Genomic DNA, 21,582 nt, shown 5'->3' on the forward strand with positions numbered 1-21,582 from the left:
TTGAACATAGCTAGTTACCAGATACAAGAATTTTTGTATCACTTGTGATACTCTGTCATTTTTTCCCCTTTGAGACTAGTATAATATACTGCCACTCTAAATCTGAAACTGGTATCTTCCACAGATTAACTGGGACATCTTGGGACCCAATTCAGAAGAGGTTTTACCTCCCCTGAATAGTGACATTGGTGACCCTGTGAATGGGTCATTCTATTTCAGAGAAGGAGAAGGAGGTCTGAGAACCATTAATCTACAAATCTATCCTCATGAAGAAGTTGAAGTTCAGGAGACCTTCATTATTAGACTGAGCCTTATGAAAGGTGAAACAGAAATAGATCCTAAGGCGAACAGTATTACACTAATAGTAAGTCTTTTCTTTCTTCTGAGATCTCTGTTAATGTTGGTATTTATCCTGCAAAGGTTAAAAAATTAATCATAATGATCACATAGTTTGTCATTTGGCTTTTTTGTCCTGTGTACTGCTTAGGTGTATTACAGCTTCCTTTCATTAAAAAAAAAAAAAAAAAAAAAAAAAAGGTGAACAATCTGTCAGTAAAATTTGGTACATAAGTTCTGACCTAGCCCTCTTACTTGTAGATTTCTGTGGTTCTCTTTGGAGAGAGCATGGATTGGGACCTCATTTCTAAATGTGTTTCTTGTTCATCCCTTCTTGACCGTTTCGTCTCCTCCAGCTGTCATACATAAAAGAAGGAGATAATCTGGCTATTGTAGAGCAAGAGAAATGCAGAATTTGTGGGAGAAGGCAGAGGGAGTTGTCAAAAACAGATTACTGCTCTAGGGATACTGCAACTAAGGAAATATTTATAAGGCTGTTATAAGTAGCCCACAAAAAATATATATCTTTCCTTGAAATTCGATTATTATTTTTTTTCTTCTGTCTGTAGAGTGTTGATGGAATTAGCTCCTGTTTCCATAGGCTGCTCAGTTTCTCCTTTAGGGACCCAGATTTATTCTGCAGACTGTAGTGTTTCACCCTGCACACCAATGAATTGGTTTCTCAATAGGTGCTGATGTTACAACTCCATCATAAATCCAGTAATTGTTGTGGCAGCTACTGATTTACACAGGTGGAAGTGGATGACCTCTATCCCAGAGGGCTAAGTTTGCAAGCTGATAATGTCCTAAGAGTTTCTGTACACCAGCCCAAGATGCCTGGGTGTTTCCTGCGTTAATATCAAAATATTCAGATACAGCATTTGAAATAAAATTCTGTCCTTTTCTTCTTTGGACACGGGGACTGAAAACTGCTAAGGGGATGTTCATACTTTCTCATCTGTCTCTTGGTATCAGTTTGATTCCTGTTCAATTTAGATTCTGCTTAAACTTTATGTATCACTGTAAGACTTTCTCACAAAAGAGCAAGTCACCTATATATCTCATATAACACTTTTGCTTTGTGTGCATCTGCATGTCTGTGTACATGCATGGGCTTGATACCACGCCCTTCTCATATCTTGATGATCCTGTCTACCAAGCTCTTTTTTAATTCTGTCAATATTTTTTTCTAACTACTGATGTACTTTTGAATCTTTTTAAAAGGAGAAAACTCAGTAGGAAGAGCTAACAGATGTGCGCCTTGTAGCTTCTAGCAATGACAATCTCAATGGTTTGAAAAAATACAACTCTACATTTCTGATTTTTTGTTTGTTTGTTTACTTTTGTACAGATACAGAAGTTCGGTGATCCCAATGGAATTGTACAGTTTGCTCCTGAATCATTAACTGAGAGTAATTATACAGAACCTTCAGCAGTGGAAGGGCCACAAAGTATTACACTGTTTATCAGACGAATTCAAGGCACTCTGGGAAACATAACGGTATTCTCACTCTCTTCTTAATGAACTATATAATCTGAAATCATCCTTGGTATCAATGTATGGAGCAATATCTTATTCTGTGCCTTTTAGTGGCTTATTTCTTGAATTAATTTGCTTTTTACACTGAATTTAGCAAGGGCTCAGCCCTAGTACTTGTGGTTTCGAAAGCCAGATTCAGGCACCCCTGGTCAGGGATAAAAAAAGAAAAACAGTACTGCAGTGCTTCTCTTGCTTTCTCTCTCCATCTCCCCCTGTGCTTTTGATGGGAGAACAGAAGAGACTGTGCTTTCATAGTAACCTTTCTTTGAGATCATCACAATATACTCTTTTCCAGTAATATCTAAAGGTAAGAACCAGACTTTTTTGAACAATCAGTCACATTTGTTTTTCCCTAAAGTTGTTTAAGCATTTTAACAGGTACTTGTTTAGTTGAAAAAAAAAAATAATCAATCAAAGCATCTGCTGCGTTTAATGACAAGTCTTCACCCCTTTCTGATGTGAAGAATCTTGGAAACAGGAAAACCAGCAAGGATATTTTGGTGTAAAAATAGAAGTAATTCCAAAAAATTGTTCAGAGATTCCATACAGCTTTACATAACACTCTAGTACTGTTAGAGGCACAACACACCCTGCTGTAAGATAGTCTGTGTACTTCTTTCTGTGCATACCTAAGCTAATTTTCATTTTACCCACTTAAAACCAATCTGTTCCATATCCTATCTATACTGAATTCTGAATATGATTGAAAGTTTCTGACTCTGTGGGTCATTCTGCTTTCTTTTGTTTTGTGCATTTTCTAAACTCATTTCAGGTTTACTGGGAAATACATAGTGAATCTGACATCACAGGTGACTTCCTTAGGACTGAGGGATCTGTTGTTATGGCTCACCAGCAGAGTACAGCTGAGATAATTATCTACCTGTTACCTGATGATGTTCCAGAACTGGATGAAAACTATGTGGTGCATCTGATTTCAGTAGAAGGTGGAGCAGATATAGACCAAGACAAAAAAATGTCAAAGATAAATGTTTTTGCAAATGATGATCCTTATGGAGTGTTTGCCCTGTACTCTGATCAGCAGTCAGTATTCATAGAGAGAAACCTGGATCGGTATGTTCAGATTAATGTAACTCGGCATGCTGGAGCATTTGGAGATGTGATCGTTGAGTACTATATCAAGTCTCATCATGAAGAGGCACTAATTGAACCTGAGAATGAGATGGGATGCCTCACGGTAAAAGATGGTGCCAGCTTTGGAGCAAAAAGAGTGCCAATAAGCAACCAGGTCTGTATTATTCTCTTTGGTCCTATGATATCTATTGTTTCCATTTGTGTTCATCACAATACAAATATGCTGGAATAAGAGACCGGACTTTCAATAGTATCCATTGTGAAGAAACAGAAAAGAGAGTTTTATTATTATGAATTTCCTATTTATGGAACAGAAACTGGATTGAAATATCATGTTTTAAGATAATAATGGCAAAATCACTGCTGTGCATGTGTTCAAATATTCAGTATTTCTGTCATTGCTTTGTGGTACTGTGAGTTCAATATTTCATTATTATTATACGTATGGAACTATTTTCTCAAATTTCCCTTTCGAATAGTAGTGATATGTCAGTGCTGACTCATGAAGCAGCAGATAAATTTACCTGGAGTTCTCAGTGTTCCCTGGTTGTTTGTTATTATTATTAGAGTCTTACATCCACACTCACATCCCTTTACATCCATTTTATGTCTTTTTAATCCTAAGGATTAAAATCAAGCAGAGGCCCACTGTGTTAGATGCAATTTATTAAAATGGCAGTAGTTGCTCTACAAATTCACATTCAAACAAACTGTTGGTAAATGACATGCACAATAAAGATGTTCTAGCTGTATTTCTTTTGAGAAACGTAGTGAACAAAACACTTGTCTTGAAAACACTGCTTTTTGTGTGCAAGTGGAACAAAATCTGCAGATTGTTCTGCAACTTAACTTGAACTTGCAGATATAATGTTTTTCGTGGAAGCAAATTTCTACTGTTTTAATTAAATTCTCTCTCTCAAAGGCATTTATTTTACTGGGCTTGAATTTTACTCTGGAACTGATTAATGTAAGCCTGGTTACAGAAAGTGCCAAGGATGTGCCTAAAATATTAGGAAAAGCAAAGTCAGCTGTTCTGCTTGTTCCTGAGGAAGCTGCCAATTCACAGGTCAGTAGACTGGCTGCAGTGTAATCTTTCTGCCACAGAAGGAAGGTACACTTCCTTACAGAAGATAGCTGCTGTAAGAATTCACTTGGCACCCTTGTGTTTTCATCATTACAACCAATTTAATAAATTCTGACAAGACTTTCCGAGTTATTACTTGTACTGTATATTATCTTTTCTCTGGTACAAATTCTTAGATAAATGTGTTAATACAGTTTGAAATTGTCTTTTCATCTATAAAATGTAAATAGTGTAAATATTACAGTTAGTTTATACTTTTGTTGACATGAAATGGAAGTTCTGAGACTTAGAGGAAAATAACTCAATTCTGAACAATGTTATTCCTTTAAGCATAGTAGCCCCAAAGTAAATAACAGCGGCATGTTGTATTATGTGCAAAAAGAGATGGACATCATGCTGGGTTTTAATGCAGTTGACAGTATATTTGGCTAGTCACTGAGTGGGAAAATTTCCATTTGTCTACTTCATATCAGAATGAGAAAATTTGCCTATTCTGATATGGTATATGTGATACAGTTCCCTTTTTGTATGTCAAGCAAAGACAACAGCATGGTGAGGTTTTAGTTCTCAAATGTTATTGAAGCTTTTATTTAATGATTTAATTGTCTTGAAGCACTGTTCTGTCTTTTAATTTGTATTTAAATTTGAATTTAATCCACATGATCTTTCTGTAAACATCATTTACTACCATATATCCATTTATCATCGTTTTTAGAATGTGCGAATTATCCTTTCAGTCCCATTTGCTCAAAGAAAAAGAAAATTAGATTGTACTAGCAAGAACAATTTTGCCAATAGTATCATGTGGCACCAACTTACTTTCCACTGGATAAACAGTAATTTATTTTAGATCTATGTGCATATATATACACATATAGTATTACATCTATTGCCTGTGAGCATTGAGGGCAAGTTGGTTTGTTTTTCTTTTAAACAGGCACAGAATGCTCTATTCAGTGTTTTCAGCACTGAAATGTCAGTTTTACTGGCCTTTTCCCTAAGATCTAGTTCTCAGAAACGTAAGATTTAGAAGCATTATTAAAGATTTCTGAAGGAAGTATGTGTGTATATATATTCACACATGCATATATATATATATGTACATACATACATCTATATGCACACATAAATACCGTAACATGCCTATTTTACAAAATACAGTATGCTTTCACATATTGCCAATTTTTATTCCATTTCCTATAACAAAATCTACTGTGTTTGAACAGGTTGGCTTTGAATCTGTGATTTTACGACTTACAGATATTATAGCAGGGACAGGTCAGGCTGTCATAAGCAGAAAAGGAGTTTATGGCTCTGTAACAGTTACCTGGATTTCAGGATACCCGCCAGACCTAATTACTGACTTTGCTCAGCCAGGCAATATTACTCCCCCGTTTGGTAAGTACTTGTCCAAGGAAACAGCTGTTAAAAGTTGCATAAGTGCTGATACCACCTTTTAGTTGGTTGCACCTCTACGTACTTCCTCTGTTAATGAAGAGTCATCAGAATGAAACTGGGTGGTCTGATTTTTACCTGTAAGGGATATGTTTCTTTTATGAGCAAAAAAACCCCCTAAGCTTCATAGGTACATGTCTGAGAGGTAGGCACAATGCTCTGCCCCTGAAGGACAGGCCCTTATCATGCAGATTTCTTCTGCCTAAATGGAGTGGAATTGTGATTGAAGTCTTTGTCTCAGCACATTCCCAGGTAAAAAGAGGATTCCTATTTAGTGATTTTGACTTGTGCTCTCTCTCACTCTCTCTTTCCCTTCAGGTACTGTTGCATTTTCCTTTGGTGAGCAAAGTAAAGTGATTTCATTTCAGGCAACTCCAAGCCTAAACAAACATGAGTCATTTGCCATCACTTTAACAGCAGTGCACAGCAATGTGTCTGGTGGGGCTCGCCTGAGGTAAGGCTATTACTTATGGTTTCCAGTCACACAGATGCTGTAAGAATTATGAACTGCATACTGGCATACACCTTATACAAATCCCTATTAAATTACAGATAGCTAGCAAGCTATAGTGCCTTTGATATATTTGTATGTCTTGTCTTAGGTGGAAACAAGTGTCAGAACTGATCAAAACTGAGGCTTTTCTCCAGTTCCTGTCTATTCCATGTCACTGGGGTCTAAGGTGCCTAGAATATGCCTAGAATGATGGAGACAGTTAAGAAAATGAAGAACAGAGATCAACAGTTTTAGCCAGGAAGCTGAAGAGTGAAAGCAATGTAACCGCTTTCATTAGTACCCCAAAAAATCCATATTTAGAAAATCTTAGATAACAAACATTATTTGAAACAAATAAAATGAAACAAGGAATGCTCTGAAAATACCTAATTTATATAGAAAGCCCTTTTTATTCTTAAAAACAAAGCCATTACATTTAATGTAGTTTTCCGTCTCAGCCAAGTGGTTGTCTATTCTTCAAACTATTTTCTTTTCATTCTGTCTTACTCATTGATAGCTAGAAGTGGTATAAAAAGAATGAACGTAGAATAACACTGCGTCTGGAGAAAGGTATTGGCTTTACCGTATCACAATTACACTGGCAAATCTGAAGGAAGTAAGGAATGGACTGGATGGCTAAACTCCTGAGAGTCACCCCTTCTCCTAGGCTTGTCTGTCCTGTGGACTGGTGTCCTCAGAGCACCTATTTACCGTGTGAGTCAATTATCTTGACTATATGAGAATGACCTTTCTTAAAAAACTTACGACCACATCCCACAGGAGGTAAAGCTGACAGTTACTTTGAAGAGTTTTTGGCTCCCATACTAGTGGAAAGGGTCTGCTTTTTTAACCAAAATCACTGTAATCTTTCCACAGCTTGGTAGCCTCCAGCACTGAATAATGGGTCAGTTATAGATATAAGTGTAATGCCTAAGGTTTTGCAAAGGTTCTAAGTCTCTGTGCTTAATTTCTAATAAGAAGGGGATATATTTATTATGAAAAAAGCAGAGATTAAATTGATATTGATAATAGAGCTCAGATCTGGAAAAATTACTATGAGTAATGTTGCGAGGGAGTAGTTAGCATTTCAAGGCCCCACTGTAATTAAAATAACTTCCCTTCCTTCTTTAGCTTCCTTGCTAAAACTGTAGATCTGCTAGTACCTGTCTGCTCCACCGTTTTGCCTTGGTACAGGAAGTTTGTCCAATGGTTAAAACTGGTGTTACTCAGAGTGACTGTATCATAACATACCTCCCTGCGCTGTGTCCACAATAGAAGGACATCATACTTTCCTTTGCCTCTCCATTTTCTCAGGAAGACCTTATTTTATTTGTCCTTTACTCTGTATCCTGTGCTGACTCAGGATGGATGAAACCGGTGGAGGGCTGTTCAATCCAATCATTGCAAAAACATTTTTCTGGGAACCTCTTTAAATCTTGCTTGGTACAACTGCTACTTCTTCCCTCTACTGTTACACATTTTTTTAATCCGCTCTCTTACAACTGTCATTGATTGGTCACTGGAAATTGTGCTGCTTGGGTGTTTTACTTCTCATACTTTGTATTTCCTCTCTCAGTTTTGATATCTTTTCTGTTTCAGATCAGGATTTACAATAGCTGAAATTGAGCCAATGGGGATATTCCAGTTTGCTCTTAACTCCAGATCTGTTTCAGTTGAAGAAGACGTTCAGGCAGTCACACTACATGTTGAAAGATTGTTTGGTTTTCAAAGTAATCTCACTAAACTGACATATCAGACCATTCCAGGAAGTGCCAAACCACTGGAGGACTTTATACCCATTTACAATGGAGAGCTTATATTTTTATATTTTCAGACAAATGCTGTGATAGAAATATCAATAATTGATGACACTGTGTCTGAAATGGAGGAATTTTTTTTTGTAAATTTGACTGCTGTGGAAATTTTGGATGTTCAGCCTGTGAATCCTGACTGGAGTCCACGTTTCAATCCAGCTTTCAGTGTTGCAACAGTTAATATCCTGGCTAATGATATTTTTCATGGAATACTAAGTTTGGGGCCAGAGTTTATTTATGTTGAAGAAGATGCAAAAAGCAGTACCCCCAACACGGTGATACTTCATATCAAAAGGACCAAAGGTTTTACTGGTGATATTGAAGTAACTGTTAAAACCTTTGGGGGAGTAAGTGCACAGAGTGGTGTAGATTCATATCCTTTTGGAGATGTTTTTGGAAAATCAGACTTCACCTGGGCAATGGAAGGAGAAGATTTTGAGGAAAAGTCAGTCTCTCTGACTTTGCTGGATGGAGAAAGAGAAAGCAAAGTGTCCATAAAAATTTTTGATGATGATGAGCCTGAAGGACAGGAGTTGTTTTATGTTTTCCTGTCAGATCCTGAATGTGGAGCTCAGATTGTGGAAGGAAAGGATGAATATGGATTTGCTGCTTTTGCAACTGTGATTATTGCAGGTAATATTTTTTTTCCCCCAGAAAATTAATCAGTACATCTGAATTAAATAACAGTAGATAACTGTCTGTTATATCAACTTTCATGTAAAGACTGGAATTCTATTTGATAATAAGCAGGCTATTTTATTCCCAAATCTTGAGTGTTCCAGATCAGTGGAATCATCTAATGCACAATCCCACTGTGCATCCCTTAGCAGTGTAGCTCAAAATACATTTATAGATGTTGCTTATGTCTGTTCTTGTCCTGGTTTACTTCATGTAGGGAAAAGGCTAAGCTTGAGTATTTTTCTTGCAGATGTAGTAGCATTGCAGGTTTTTTTGGTTTTCTTTGCCATGATGTCACTTTCACATTTTATGGGGTTTGCACAAAGTATAAAACCCAGATTCTGTTTTCATTCTTTGATACTATGCAGTTCATGTCTGCAGTGTAGTCATCCTCTGCTTCTGGGGATGGAGGATAGGAACGGGCTTACACAGACATCATTTTTCTTTCAGTCACTACACGCTGCTGTGAGAGAGTGATCTCAGAGCTCATTTCCATTAGGATTTCGACACCTATCACACTTATGAATTGAATATAAAGCAAATTTAACCATAATGTAGATTAAATTTTAGAAACAAGGTGGGAATTGGAAAGTTTAGGCTAATCAAGAAAGCTCTATGTAAGGCCCAGCATTTACTGGAATTTTGATGTATTTATATAGTCTTAGGAAAACAAAGTAGATACTGAGAACGAGGATTAAACAGTGCTGTTGGATAACTGTATGCAGCAACCAAGACTATATGCAAGAGCAGAGCGTCGCGTTCCCTTCATGTGCACCATCTCTAGAATTCACCGCGCAAGTAACCAGTTGCCCATATGTGCAAGTTAACTGAAGAAGGATGTGCATAGGCACAGGCTGGAATTTCAACTTGCATTGAATCCCATGGAATTGTATTGACACACTCTAGAATTACACCCTGAGTGCAATGGGTACATAAAGTAAGATCAGGAGGTGACTTATGTTAAGGAGAAGGGTCAAAGCATGTATCTGCATTTAACTGTATAGATAGAAAGATACCACAGGTTAAATATTTGTGCATGCACATAATAAACATGCTGTTTCTGTTAATCTTCAGTGTATATATTGACATTTAATAAGTGTTGGGTCAGAAGTAGATTGCCTTTCCAATAGGAGAGTAAAGTCATCTCTACCTGTAAGGAGAAATCCTCTAGAAGCAAGATTTAATGGGACATTGTGAAGACGTTAAATTTCCCTTCATTAACCCTGTATTTTTTTCCTCCACTGCTGTTCTGTTGGTTATTTACATTCCCATGAGAACAATGCAGTATTTTGCAGCTCCCTAGTTCTGCACACGGAATTAAAGGTGCAGGAGAAAAGCTGATGTAACAGTTTGGGAAAATGAATGTGTTCAACAACATTATAGGTGGAATGAATAGGAAAGCTAAAGTCCTGTCCTTGGGAGCCCATCTTTATCCCATAACTTATTATGTCAATGCTGTCTATCTAGACCCATGCTGAGACCCATTTCTGTTTAGAAATAATATGTTTTAAGGGCTCTGGTAAGCGTAAAATAATATAGCTGAAGTGATATCTCCTATAAGGTATTGTGAGCAAGGCTTTTGACACTGTTTTGGACTAGTGTGACACCTAGCTTCTTGAAATCAAGGGACAGAACATTCAGTCAGTGCTGAAAGCTGCTGAAAATACAAGCTTATGTGCAGAGGTAGTGTCAGAACTCTCGTAAGGAATTTATTTTCAAAAATACTTATTCTACTGGTTAAAATAAAATCTAGAATTGCCAACATTTGAAGTTCTAGATAAGAGTGAAATGTAAATTAAGAACAGAAATACCAAAAGAAATTTTCTTGAGGCATCCCCAAGTAGTACTTTGCAACATGTTTTTGGTACCCAGTTTTTATTTTTTAGCAGTTATCCATATTAAAATTGTAATTTAGTCCTAGCTTAACCTTCTTGCTAATTACTTTCATGGACTGTTTCCTATATAGGAAGTGATCTCCAGAATGGCGTTTTGGGATTCATTCCAGAAGTACAAAGTGGTCTCGTACTTGATGAAGACTCAGAAAACAGAGAAGTGCTGCTGACTGTCGCAAGGCAACCAAACAGGTGCAGCAACAGCTAATCCAAGTGCTCTTCCCACATGCTGTTATGTGCTGTGTTGAATCACAGAAGCACTGTTAGTGGAAGGGATTATCACAGCATTTTATAATAAATCTTTGCCTTTCTGCTCCTTTAATAACTTCCCAGAATTTGGCAAATGGGCCTTGAAGTTGTGAATGTTATTAGGTCTGTCACTGTGCTGGTATAAAGCCGAAACAGCAAAAATCTAAGTATTTTCCAACTTACTCTGTCAGGCAGCAAGTGGGAAAGTTTTGCGTAAAGTATTTGCACTGCTAAAGGTGTAACTCAGATTCTCGTTCCCTGTATAATATAAGTAGGTATGAATGCTAAAATGGCGATGAAGTCCTTACCTAAGTGTCAGTACTATGTTTATGTCTTCACTCACAGATACTATGTTTTTTCCTGATTCACATACTTATATGTTGCGCATTTATGTGTACTTTAAACAAATATGCTCAAGTACTCTAAGCTTCTTAAACCTATAGGAAAGACTATTTCTGCCCGGCTTTCCAGGCAAATGGTTAATACAGTATTAAAGAAAGTACTTGGTCACATCCCTGTCTTCCAAGCACCAGTGTCTCTTATTCAGCTAATCTCATGTTTCCTGAAACAAAAGTTGAGAAGAATTTGGGTGCTAGTTAATTGCTTTATTTGCTCCCTGTGTTGCTTTTTGGTAATCTAAACAGATTTTGGAGGAAGGAATTTAAATAAAAAGAGATAATTTTCATCTTAAATGTTTTTTCCCTAGTGATAAATTCTGAATAGTAACATAAAATGTATGTTATGTCTGTGTCTTATGATTCCTAAAGCAACAGTGCTTTCCTTCAGTACATGTATACCCTTTTGATTTGCTTATAGGGCTTTTGAAGATGTGAAGATCTTTTGGCGTGTAACCTTTAATAAAACAGCTGTTGTCCTTCTGAAGGATGGCATGAACTTGGAGAATGAACTTGTGTCTGTGCTGGGAGCCACTACCTGCATGGCAGGTCAAACAATGTGCAATATTTCCATTGAAGTAAAACCTGATGATGTAAGTAACTATTGCTCATTTTTGTACAGTACTGTGACATTGAATTGCAATTTATCAAGGTGAAAAAAACCCTTTGATCTGGAGGAACTGATGTGCCGTTTGAAGATGGTAACTTGACATCTGCTCAGTTCCTCTGCAAACACGTTTATTTACATGCTTGTGCTACCTCCCTCGTGACTGGTAAAAATTTGGGAAAGAGTATTTAGTTTGAAGAGAAAACTGCAGATTGCAGATTTTTATGGAATGATAAGAAAAAAAAATGGAGTTCTTTCAGTGAGATGCATGTTCATATATGGGACTCTTGCCCTTCACACAGTAAATTTTTCATCTATCAAAGCAGTTCTTAGTATGGTTTATGGAAAGCATATCCTGTAAGTAACGTAAAAAATAAAAAACATCTCACTGAACAAAAAAAACTTTTATGGGAATTTGTGCTTAATATGCATGCCTAAATCCAGCATGCTGATCTGTGAAAACTCTCCTCAGTCATAAAGCTGCATGAGAATCTCTGAGTGTCTAAACATCTGTTGCTGTGCACATCAGCTTGTGAGTAGCAAAGCTCAGTTTAGCAGCCATCATCCACTAAAGCCATTTGGCATTCGTCGGTTGGGTATGCCGAAGCCTAAGAGCCTCGAGAGTCCCAGCTGGCGCTCAAAAATGCAGACAGCATTAAATTAATACAAAGCACGGCGTTCAGTTATTTTATTGGAAAGAGAAGGAAAAAAAAAAAAAAGAAAAGATTAATGCTTGCCATTCTTTCAGAGTGAAGAGTTTGAAACTTCCCAAGAAACCCTAACAGCCAGGCAACTGGCAAAGCTGAGGTCTGGGGAATGGAAAACAGACAAAATGAGGAGGCTTCTACAGTTTTTCTGACTACATTCTAGAAAATAATGCAAGAAGTAGTATGTGGGAAATTGTAATATCCTATTAGAGAATAGGGTGCAATTTCCTAGTTAAGAGAGCCACTTCCCTTCTTCATCTTCAAATGTTATTTTTAAATTACAGAGCCAATGAATAAAATATGTGCCTGAGTGGGGCACAGGCTGCCTCACTGAGTAAAATGGGATTTTAAATCTGTTTAGTCTGAAGTAGTGTTATCATTTAGTGGCAGCAGTGCAGCAGCTGCAGAGACATGCAGTTGTGCCACATGAAGCACAAGCGTGTGCCACTCTAACAGGTGCTAATGGAAGGCTAAAGTTCCCTATGGCATTCCAGTAATTTCTGCCTGTCAGCAATTAGTCAAGATCAGGCCCCTTAAAGAATTACTGAACAACAAATCAATTAAAAATATGTGCTATTTAAACCCCTAAATATGTCCTAATTCTTCTTCCAGTTCTTTCTCCATAAGATAACTTATAAATTAGTACCAAACACATTATGAAATTATGGAGTAATAAATATTTGATAAATATTTCATATTTTTTATGGCATATGTATGACTTATTCTAGCTTTTGAAAGTTTTTACTTAGTTAGCTGTACTGACTTTGTTAGTAAAGAGCTGAATCCTGCTTTCCTGGAATTAAAGTAGGGTTTCCTAAAACCAGAGCTGAAACAAAAAAGTATGTTTACTAAAAAAAAAAAAATTGCCTTCAATGCTCATTTTTTGGTAATGCTATTGTCTTGTAAAGAACTACTTTTTCTTGCAAGTTTTCTGCTTCATGAGTGCATGTAATAGGTACAAATAACGTATTTCCAATGATTTCTAGAATCTTAGTAAACCAATGTCTATTTCTAAACCTGTTATGTTTGTATGGTAGGTACATGATGAAAAATGTGGTAGAATGTCATATTGTAATTTAATATTGCTGTCTTACTTTCAGTAAACAGGCATTAGGACTGTAGAATTGACTAGGCTAATTCTCTGACATATGAACACTAATATGCAATAGCCTGTATTTCCAGACTGACAGATTTCTGTACATTTAAACCTCACAAATGTCTATCAGATAGTATCTCTAAACTTTGGGATTTTTGATAAATTCAGTTGGGCATTCAAATCTACTGAGATTTGCTTGTAAAAGCATGCATGAACACATTAATGTTTAAACACTAAGACTGTATGTAAAATGTTTTTCAGAGCTTTACCTGAGTTCAGTACTCAAGTACAGTCAAGTTAATTAATTGCAGTTTCAAAACAATTAGACTTCTGTGCAGTTTTTCCACAGGTGAGTAGGTGTGTACGTGCCTTTTCATAAGGCAAAAAGAAAATGAAAGAGCAAATTCTTCACAAGATGTACATCTTATGTAAATCCATAACCTGGAATATGGAGCTCTTGGAGAGTTTACTGTCATGTATGGTGGCAAATTTACAGCCACAATATATGTAGTATATAAATAGCCACTTTATTGCAACAAATTCCATGTGAAAATCTGAGATTGCATTATTGTACATGACAGAGTAGTGCCTATTGCAGTAGTTTTTTTTAGGATATACTTCATTGTACTTACTGCACGTTTCAGGAAGCTTGCCTGTGGTAAGTGTTAGTACGAGTAATCCATTGTGCATACAAAATATAATATAATTTTTTTCAAGCTGAAAGTAAATAGTAGGTCCTATAATAATATGGAAAAATCCCTCATTTGCAGGTACCTGAACTTGAAATGTATTTTTTTGTTGAGCTGTACGCTGTAAGCACAGGAGCTGCATTGAACAGCAGTGCCAGATTTGCTGTTATAACAGTCCTTGAAAGTGATTCTCCTCATGGTTTACTATATTTTGCTGTGGGATCTCGTTTTGCTGTGGCTCATAAAAAGACAACTTTAATCAGCCTACAGGTGCTTAGAGATCCTAGTACATCAGTAACCACAATGGTTAGCTACAGCATGCAGGTAAGACTTTTATTGTTACTTTTATTATTTAAATTATTTTTATTATTATTTTTATCATTAAATCAGTGTTCATTCTCTGAAATGAATGTGACTGTGATTAGTAGTTTTTCAGGAAATGGTCAAACATTTGCTGGACTGTATGGGCTGCTTCTTTGGTTTCCCATTAGTAAGAAGACCTTGTTCTTATTGCATTGCCAAGAGTGGTTTTGTTCATTAGTACCTTCCAGTAGCTTCAAAGCTGTGGTCAGTGAAGGTATTAAATACATTTTTTTCTTTGTTCTGAGGTTCTTACGAGACTCCAATTTTTGAAGCTTCTTGAAATTAATTTTTAATCATGATAGTTGCAACTACAAGATTCAGATACCGACACACTTGCTGTGTTAAGTCACACATATATTAATACACAAAGCACTCTTAGGAAAAGAGAGAACTTTGATCAAATTGTATTCCATGTTCTTGAAGTACTAAACCTGAAAATTGTTCTTCCAATTGAAAATCTCATGTGCTAAGGTATTTTTTATCATCCCCATTCATTTTTGTTATGTTTACAGCTGTAACACCAGACTCTTCTAGCTGTTGACCCTTTTATCTCTAAATGACTACCTCATTATTATTGACAGACGATGAAGAGTCTCCTTTAGCAGAAGTAGCACAGCTGCAAACTCCTTCCACTTCCTTATAGTTGTGAATCCAACATCAGGGCAGGGCACAGGCTGCAGAAGGGATTCCTCCAAGCTTGCTGTCACATTGGAACAGTGTTTAGCCTGATGTGCTTTGAATATGTGGTGTTTTATTCCTAAAAGGTGCTATTCTGGGGGAGAGTTATTATAACAAAGCATTGTGTGACCAGTGTACTCACCTTTTATAATAAAAGGCTTTGCATTCTGTTGTTATATTGCATGCATATCTACTTTAACTGCATATATTTGCATGGTGTTTCCATGCATTTATTATACAGTAGCTGGCCAATGTTTTAGTTAAATTGTGTGGTAACAAATTTTCACATTCTTTCCAGCCACAAGTTCATGATTATTTAGCTGAATTGCTGCTGTCCAGTGTATATTTAAGCTAAAATGTAGGGGGCAGTTCCTTACCTGTTTGTATTTTTTATATAACAGCCCTTCTTTGGATATTTTAGGGTTTGAGGGTGCATGGCCAAATACCAAGGTATTGGTACGACTGGTCCCTGTGAAATAAGAGGTCACGGCAGACAGGAAGCATGAGATGCTAACTGGAAACAGATGTTTATCTCATTCCTACAAAGGTTTCTTAAACATTGTTCTTGTCACTAGTGTTTTTGTTGCCACTTATTTCCCTGCTTCCTAATTCTTAATTGGAAGGGATAAACAAAAGGAAACTTCTCACTGGAATTTGCCCAGATGATGTGATCATGTTCTAGAGCAGTTTTAAACAGATGCACACTGCATTGATTTACCAGGTTCTCCTGTGAACTAAAAATGTCTGATTTATTCCATACGTAAACTCTACTAATTAAAAGTAAATACTTTCAAAAGGGGGTCTAGTATTTCACAAATAAAAATCCTTGTTTTTTTCATAGGAGACCTTTACTTAAGAGCCAGTATAAAATCTGTACTTGGTAAATGAATAGGTAGTATTGAAAAAAAAATACATTTGAATAATAGCCCAAAATGTTAGTGTCCACTTAAGGAAAGTTTATTATATTGCCAGACATAATATCAAGGTTATGGCAACTGACAAAAAGAGCAAGAATGTGAAGAATGAAACAGTATCTGCAAACCTCTTAGAAGGTAATAATAGTGCTACTCCAGAGGCAAAGGAGGCCATATAGCATTCCTAGATAAATTGATCTGTCTGCCTTGCATGTGTATTCTGTAGTGTTTGCTTTGCCTTTGGACCTAAACGGATTGTTCTTCTTTTAAGTATTTATTCTGGGACTGAATGTATCATGAATTGATATTAGTTTGGGCACAGATTTTTGCAAAACCTTTGGTTTGCTTTTTTTTTGGTATTTATATATCTGTAACACCTGTCTGTACCCTGAGCTGAGAGGGACTTCACGCTACAGTTATAAACTTACATCACCCGCTCTGGAATTCACCTTGTGGATGTGCTAACATTTCTGTAATATCTGTTGACCCAGAAAAGCTGTGTGATTTTTGTTCTGGAAAAGAAAGAGAGGGATCCTGCCTACTTTTGAAGAAATTTATACTTCTTCTCCTAAGCTGTCACTGACTAAAGGTGACAGATTGCTGTTTCAGGAAGATATTTCAGTCAATGTAATTAGTATATCATCCTTAACCTTAACTGCATTTTGAAAGAGGACTTCTTTTTTACCCATTTAAATTTTACCCATTTAAAGTATGTGTATTAGCTAATTTTGAACAGTTGTGTCTATCATAATGTTACTTAAAACTCTTCTGATTTCTTTTAAGGAGCTACAAAAACCTGAACCTATTGGTCGGACCTTCATATCTCCAGCTGTGGCAGGACAAGATTTTGCCAGATCTGAAGGTTTATTGATTTTTGAACCTGGACAGAGAAATAAATTTCTGGATGTGACCCTGACTCCAAAGACAGGATCTTTAAACCCATTTCCTAAACGTTTCCAGGTTGTACTTTCTAATCCCACAGGCGGTGCCAGAGTAGATGACATGTATGGTATTGCTAATGTCACCATTGTCTCAGATTTGGACTCCTTGCCAGTTTGGGGGCTGATTGATCAACTGCATCAGCCTCTTGATGACACCATTTTACACAGAGTCCTCCAGAATCTGAATGTCAAAGTGGCTACAGAAACTACAGAAGAGCAGCTTACTGCTGTGATGCATATAATAGATAAGGTAAAACTTTTCTGCTCTTTCTTGAATGAAGTGATGAGTATAATCACACGCAGACCTGTGATAAGATCAAGGTTAGCATCCATGGCAGTGACTCGGGCACAGACTACATAAAAACAGAAACTGTGAAGTCCCACAATCAAGGAATGAGATTGTCTGCCACTAGTTAGGATGGTGCCAGGAAATAAAAAATCAAATAGGTTGAAAAGAGCAGTATTAATTTTGCATATGTACCTATAGCTCAAGATTTTCTGCTGAGCAAAATTTTCTCTTTGATGCCATACTTTCATTGAGCTTATTATGGTTTCTTTTCTTAGGCCTTATCTTTGTTGGGTTTAGGCCTGGCACAAGACAGTGAGCCCCAAGTTTTGCTCATATCTTCACAGCTGACTGCAGTCAACACACAAGCAAATCCTGCCAGGGCCAGCTGGAGCCTGCCATGCTCTTAACCAGGCATGCAGCTGCTCTTTTTTCCTGCAGTATCTTTGGGAACTGGGTTGGCAGGGTAGCTGAGCGCTTCAGCATGGCACAGAGTTCTGTGAAAACTCTGGGACTCTTTTTATGGCTTTCTGCATCTTATGGATTTGTGGAATAATGCACAAGAAAATGTTTAAATATCTAGTTTACAGATAGTTTATCTTTGTATAGATTTAAAGCAGTATAATAATATTCATGAACAATAGTTCATTTGTGATTGTTGACATTTGGACACAGAAAACAGACAAAATAATGTCAGATATTCTGAGGACTTTGTGAGGATTTGTGAAAGAATAAAGAATGCCACACAATTTCTTTAGAAACCAAATCCCTATTAGTAAGCATATCTTTATGTAGCTTTGACATAGACTGCATCTCAAACCTTGGCAGCTATGATCAGAAGGTGGAAAAAGTATTTTGAACTTTCAGAATGAACACTGGTAAAAATGGAAGTCTTACTCAACTGTTCAACATGAGGGTATGTTATAAGCAGACTTCTGTACATATAATGTTTGATTTCTTCTCCTCTCATTAGGTTACAGATGTAGGTGAAAAACAGTTACTCACTGATAAAAGTAGAAGTCTTTTCTATGAGATACTCTGTGCTCTGGCTAGCCCAAAACGTGAGGACACACGAGGATATAGCCTGCTGGCTGAGGTGACTGAGAAGTTTGCTTTTTCTCTGTTGACTGGGATAATGTGTGGAACAACAGGAGAAAGGTTAGTAAACTTGAATTCATAATATGTTTTGGAAGTACGTGACAACTTAATAATATAGTAAAAATTTAAGTGACGTTTTTGCAAAAGGGACTAGTCTATCATCTAATATGTTACCTATAAGAAAATGTGTTGCACTCTGTCAAAGTCTTACAAAGCACTATATTGACGCTATAAATGCTGGTGTCACAAGTAACTGGTACATGGATATGGGGCAGCTGTGGTAGTAGTAGTCAGGAGATCTGGGGTGTATTAATTCAACTTAGAGGTCAAATACTGCCTAAAAAGGTATTCATTAATCTTACTAAGAAAATAATATCTAATTGTATGATGGAGAGCTATGTTTTGAGACGTAGGTGAGAGTAGGTAACTCAAAATTTCTACTGGCATTTTGTAATTTCTATGTGCTTGGGTTTGCTCACTTGAACATTATTTAAAATTTTTAAGAAGCTACTTGTAGCTTTTACATGTAGTTTCAAATTGCTGGTTTTGTCTGCAAGTGCATTTATACCCTGTGGTCAGGTGGATGGGCAGGGGAAATAGGTGACTGCACAAATAGATGACACTTTAATGAGACAGATGGTTTCAAACAATGGGTTTCTCCCACTGTGAATCTGTTAAACCACTGGTAGTTGAATTTAGGAAAAGAACACACCTTTTTTCCCCTCAGAAAAACAGCATAGTTTAAAATTCTCTCTCAGCTTCTATTGGGATGTAACTTTTCTTGCCATTTCCTATTTTGTAGGGGGTATGAGGCCCATCTCAGGCAAAAGACAGTAAATGGTGTAAATGTTGACACTATCCTGAACAGTATCCAGAACCTGAAAGTTCAAATGCTTTATTCGAAGGCATTGTCTGTTGGGAAAAAGAAGTAAAGCAATATTGTCCATTTGAATGCCTCCCCTTGTAGACTCATCTCTACATCCACTTATAAAGTTGGGTATTGTGATAACCTAGTTTGCCATGGAGGGGTTTTGGTTGGAAATCATAGTGAGCAAAACCCAGGGGGAAAGTGAAGAAGCTGAAATACATAATAACTCGGCCCCTCTTTTTTTTTTTTTTTTCCACAGAATTTGCAATTGTCTGTCAATTAAATGCCATAAAGCCTAAAAATGATGGAGCAATAAAGTATTAATTACAAATACATTTTAGAGTCATTCTGTGAAGAATAGTGAAGCTCAGTGCCACTTACCAGCCCTCTTGCTTTTCCATTTCAACAGAGGTAAAAACATCCTTGATAGCTGCCCGTACATTGCAATAATGGCTCACAACTGGTTTCCTCAGCAAATCAATGGACACAGATTTGATGGAAAAGATGGGGATTCTATTCAAGTGCCTGAACATTTACTAGAGGTCTCTGTCATATTATCGCCGCCTCAAAAAGAGAAGTGTGAATATGTACAGTTCACAGAATACAGCAGTCAGCAGTGGTTCCTTACTGGAGATAAAGAACTTGCCCTGAAGAACAAGGTTTGAAGATAATGCAGTTCATTTTTTCAAGAGATTAGTTTAATTTAGATATTGGTCAAAATGTCTTGAATGTATTTAAAAGAATGCAAACATTTTTGTGTGTTTCTCTGATAAAAATGAGCACTGACTTGAATTTTAATATTAAATTTGTATGTATGTTGTATGTGTTGTTTCAGGTTTTTTCTATGAGTTTGAAGGGTCGAAGTTCACAGCCTTTGAAAGATAACAATGAAGTAATTTATCGGATTTCTGCTACAGGAAGTCGGATTGTTCCACAAAAGTCTTTATGTCTCCTCTGGAATCAAGCTGCTGAAAGGTTATTTTATTAATCTGTTTAGTTTTCTGGTTTCTACCGTGAACCTGTGTAATCACCTAAGATGTGATAACTCCAATTAGATCATTTGCTAGTTTAAAACTGATCCATTTGCTATCTGTCTTTTTTTCTTAATTCTTCCGGCCTTTGTATCAGCACATAAAACTTTATAATAAAATGCATAATTATTCCAACTCAGACATTTCTCAGACTTGTACTCCTGACTTTTTGCACCAAAATACCATTTAGATTATGTAATGATGTGTTAGGCAGTGCTGACAGGCCATAAATCCCAGAACTGTATCACTTCATTGATATTAATGAGTTTTTACTCTACAGTTGTTAACAGACAACACTTCGAGTCCATTCTTACAGAAGTAAAGAATTAAACCTGCATCTGTGGTATTGCTTCAAGTCACTGGCTCAGAATGTTTCTAATCTGCTAATATCCACCCTTTTCTTTGTGTCTGTGAAAGATACTGTGTAAGTGAACCAAAAAAAACCTGTTAAAGGGCAGGCTAGGGCCTTACCTAGACCAGTATCCTGTCTCCAGTAGTGGCTAAAAATAAACGCCCAGGGAAGAGTAAGATCAGGATGAGTGTAAATAGCAGTTATCCTGATTCTATACTCTCCAGTGTCTTTATGAGCTGAATGTGATTTTGCCTATTTCCTGCCCCAAATGATCTGTCTACCGCAAACTTACCTAATCTTTCCTTGCACTGTCCAGAATTTCAGCACATCTTTTAACAGTCATCTCTATAGGACTATGACTTTTTGACAGAAAAGCCATCTCCTGTTGGTTTTTGTTTTGTTGGGTTTTGGGTTTTTTTTGTTTGTTTGTTTAATATTGCTGCTACTTGCTTAAGTTGATGCCTTCTGGTTTTTAGAAGAAATGGTGAACTGCTGATCGTTTTCCATTCCTGTAGCTATTCATACCATTGGAAACTGTGGAATAAAATTTTCTGTGTGTGCTCTCCAATGCCCCATTATTTGATTAGCCTATGTCTTTTCTGTTCACGCAGTACAAATGAATTTGGAGAGAATTATGTTCTGTATTCTGCTGAGATCTAGTTGGGTTAGATTTCACTAGCCTGACTGGGTTATAACAGTCTGCCATTGACATAAACTGTTTCTCTTCAGAAAGGAGGTGCATCAGAATTTACCTCTACACTCTCCTTTTATCTATCTGTATCACAGAGCAGATGTGATTGCCACTAGAAGTGGCTTAGGATGTCACCTATAGAATCCTTTTTCCAAATCAGTTTAGCAGTACTAAATGAGAACAAAACATAAATATTAGTTTCAAAATAATACATAGCAGTATAAAGTGAAGCA

General features: G+C 36.7%; 1 protein-coding gene across 1 annotated transcript in view; it reads left to right on the forward strand.

The window, feature by feature from the left end:
• The window catches only part of ADGRV1 (adhesion G protein-coupled receptor V1), a 291,184-nt gene that overhangs the window by 111,622 nt on the left and 157,980 nt on the right, over nt 1-21,582 (forward strand). The window contains 14 exon segments of the mRNA XM_056325098.1: nt 125-364; nt 1,688-1,837; nt 2,649-3,122; nt 3,891-4,034; nt 5,279-5,450; nt 5,826-5,961; nt 7,600-8,447; nt 10,459-10,576; nt 11,450-11,621; nt 14,209-14,451; nt 16,866-17,273; nt 18,283-18,467; nt 19,685-19,934; nt 20,111-20,250. Of these exon segments, the coding sequence (XP_056181073.1) occupies nt 125-364; nt 1,688-1,837; nt 2,649-3,122; nt 3,891-4,034; nt 5,279-5,450; nt 5,826-5,961; nt 7,600-8,447; nt 10,459-10,576; nt 11,450-11,621; nt 14,209-14,451; nt 16,866-17,273; nt 18,283-18,467; nt 19,685-19,934; nt 20,111-20,250 (3,680 nt within the window).

The sequence above is a fragment of the Falco biarmicus genome, chromosome Z (genome assembly GCF_023638135.1).
Source record: "Falco biarmicus isolate bFalBia1 chromosome Z, bFalBia1.pri, whole genome shotgun sequence".
In the NCBI taxonomy this organism is placed as follows: Eukaryota; Metazoa; Chordata; class Aves; order Falconiformes; family Falconidae; genus Falco; species Falco biarmicus.